We start from the raw sequence: 2604 nt of genomic DNA, 5'->3' as shown, positions 1-2604 counted from the left end.
TGTTTAATTCACTTGGAAGTTTTTCCTGCTTACAAATAAATTTTAATTGTACAAACTTTTGTCAATAAAAATCTTTTATATGAGTGCAAATGTTTCCCAAATTGGAATAAAGTACAATCCATTTATAAATGAAAACAAATTAGATTGAATTCCAGTGTTGATGTAAGTTATTTATGAATTCACATTTTTTATGTAACAAGATGTTAAAAGTAAAGTTTTGACTAGACACAATAGATGTGGAATTATAATGTGTGTCCAAATTACTCTATGCCCACTATGGTCTAAATGTCTATGTCTCCCCAAAATTTATATGTTGAAATATGTTGAAATTCTAACCCCCAAGATAGTGGTATCAGGAGGTGTGGCCTTTGGGAAGTGTTTAGTGCCCTTATAAAATAGGCCCCAGGGAGAGACCCTTGTCCCTTCATCCAGGTAAGTTTATAGTGAAAAGAGGGCAACCTGTGAATCAGAAAGGGGTCCCTCACTGGACATGGAATCTGCTGATGACATGTTAACCTTGAACTTCCCAGCCTCCAGAACTTTGAGATATAAATATCTGTTGTTTGTAGGCTACCCAGTTTATAGTATTTCATTATAGCAGCCTGAATGGATGAATACAATGCCTATTTAATACCAAATAATTTTGAGAGATTTTCCAGTAAGGGTCTAGGTTTTCACTGAATTTTCCAGCTTTTATTGGAGTTTGAGGGTCCATCAATGTGGATAGATATCCTCAGTGAGGCAGGGTTAGGCACAGATTTCCAGAGTAGTATTTCCTGGGAGTATCCTCTCTAATCCCCAAATGGCCAAGACAACTTTGATTCTACAAGCTTCCAGTCACCTATGGATTAGTTCTTATAACCACATTCATAAGTCATTAGAATAAAATCTGGAATAGGAACTGGTACATGTACATGTACACACACACACAATTATTCTGTCATTAGTCAGTACATTTCTTAAAAAAAAATGTATAGGAAGCAAAGTTACCATGGGAAGATGGCCAAATGTGGATGAAATTCAAATAAGGACCTTCACAGGTTGGCCAAAATGATTATGAGCTTTAAGGAATCATAGTGTAATGCAATCATCTCAGCATACAGTATGCATATACACATATATACATTTGCACACACATATACACACCTATATGTATACACACACACATATCTTGGTTGTTTATTTCCAAACAAAAATACTTTCTAGTTCATGCAACAAAAACTAAATGGTTAAAGAAACAGACACATATCATTTATCAACTAATGTCATATTTTGCTACAACATAATTTTTTCATGGCATTTTTCACTTCTGCATTCCTCAGTGTATAGATCAGAGGGTTAAGTAAAGGTGTCCCAGTTGTATAAAACACAGCCACTATTTTGTCTATTGGAAAGGAGGTTGGTGGACGTGTGTATATAAATATACATGGACCAAAAAATATGACAACCACAATAAAGTGGGAGGTACACATGGAAAGTGCTTTTTGCCTTCCTTCTGCATTGTGGTTTCTCAGAAAATATAAGATGACAATATAGGAGATAAGCAGGATTATGAAACTCACCATGCAGATGGCCCCACTATTAGACACAACTAGCAAATTTATCACATAAGTGTCCATGCAGGCAAGTTTCAACAAGGGCTGCATATCACAGAAATAATGATCAATCACATTTGGGCCACAGAAAGGCAGTCTCAAAGCCAGGAAAATTTGTGCTGAAGAATGGATGCAAGACCCCACCCAGGCCAGAATCACCAACATACCACAGACATGCCGGCTCATGATAGTTGTGTATCGCAAGGGCTTACAAATGGCTACATAGCGATCAAAGGCCATGAGGAGGAGCACAAAAATCTCCATGCAGCCAAAGAAATGGGCTGCAAAGACCTGAGTCATACAGTCATTGTAGGAAATGGTCTTCTTCTGAGAAAGGGCATCCACAATCAATCTGGGGGTTGTGGTTGTAGAGAAGCAAGCATCAGCAAAAGACAGGTAGAACAGAAAAAAGTACATGGGACACCTGAGGGTCTGGCTTGTTTTAATAGTCATCACAATGAGAAAGTTCCCAAACAGAGTCACAAGGTAAAGAATCAAGAAGATTCCAAATATTGCCTTCTGCTTTCCAGCATCCTGTGTCAACCCAAACAGAATGAATTCAGTCACACTGGTATTCATCACCATATTTGTGGCTGGAGGTAGGATGCAGTTAACAAGTGTTTAATCTGCAGAGAGAAGAAAATAAATGACATCTTGGGGAAATCCATGGGCTTGCCTCTGAATTCCTTTGTCCTAGTCCATGCTCTGTTACCTCCAACTTTCTTTGGGATGAACCAGAGTCCCCTAGGAACCTTATAAATCTTCAAATGCCCAGGCCTCTTCAGGGTTTAACCATAGATTTAGAGATTCACTGGATTAGACCAAAGCTTTCACATTTCTGGAGTCAAAAACAAGTGTCCTTCACAAATTTTTGTTTCTACCTAGAGTGAGAACTCTTGAACCTGTTTTTTCCTTGGACAAGTGACCACTGCTTTGAAACTTAGCCTTCATAATATAAAAAATATAGTGCAAAAATTTGCCCTACCATTTCCTGAATTTTCAGAATTAA

The 2604-nt window shown here is 37.7% G+C and overlaps 1 protein-coding gene across 1 annotated transcript; it reads right to left on the bottom strand.

Annotated features, from left to right (window-relative positions):
- Positions 1-1265: 1265 nt before the first annotated feature.
- LOC101149534 (olfactory receptor 4C11-like) lies at positions 1266-2180 on the bottom strand. Its single transcript, XM_004065208.2, has one exon. The coding sequence runs from the start codon at positions 2178-2180 to the stop codon at positions 1266-1268; it is 915 nt and encodes a 304-aa protein (XP_004065256.2).
- Positions 2181-2604: the final 424 nt, after the last annotated feature.

The sequence above is a fragment of the Gorilla gorilla genome, chromosome 9 (genome assembly GCF_029281585.2).
Source record: "Gorilla gorilla gorilla isolate KB3781 chromosome 9, NHGRI_mGorGor1-v2.1_pri, whole genome shotgun sequence".
Taxonomy (NCBI): domain Eukaryota; kingdom Metazoa; phylum Chordata; class Mammalia; order Primates; family Hominidae; genus Gorilla; species Gorilla gorilla.
The sequence above is the reverse complement of the archived record's forward strand: the minus strand, read 5'-3'. Positions and strand labels throughout refer to the sequence as shown.

Excerpts from the sequence above, each read along its gene's own strand:
- LOC101149534 (XM_004065208.2), bottom strand. The coding sequence starts at position 2,180 with ATGGTGATGAATACCAGTGTGACTGAATTCATTCTGTTTGGGTTGACA.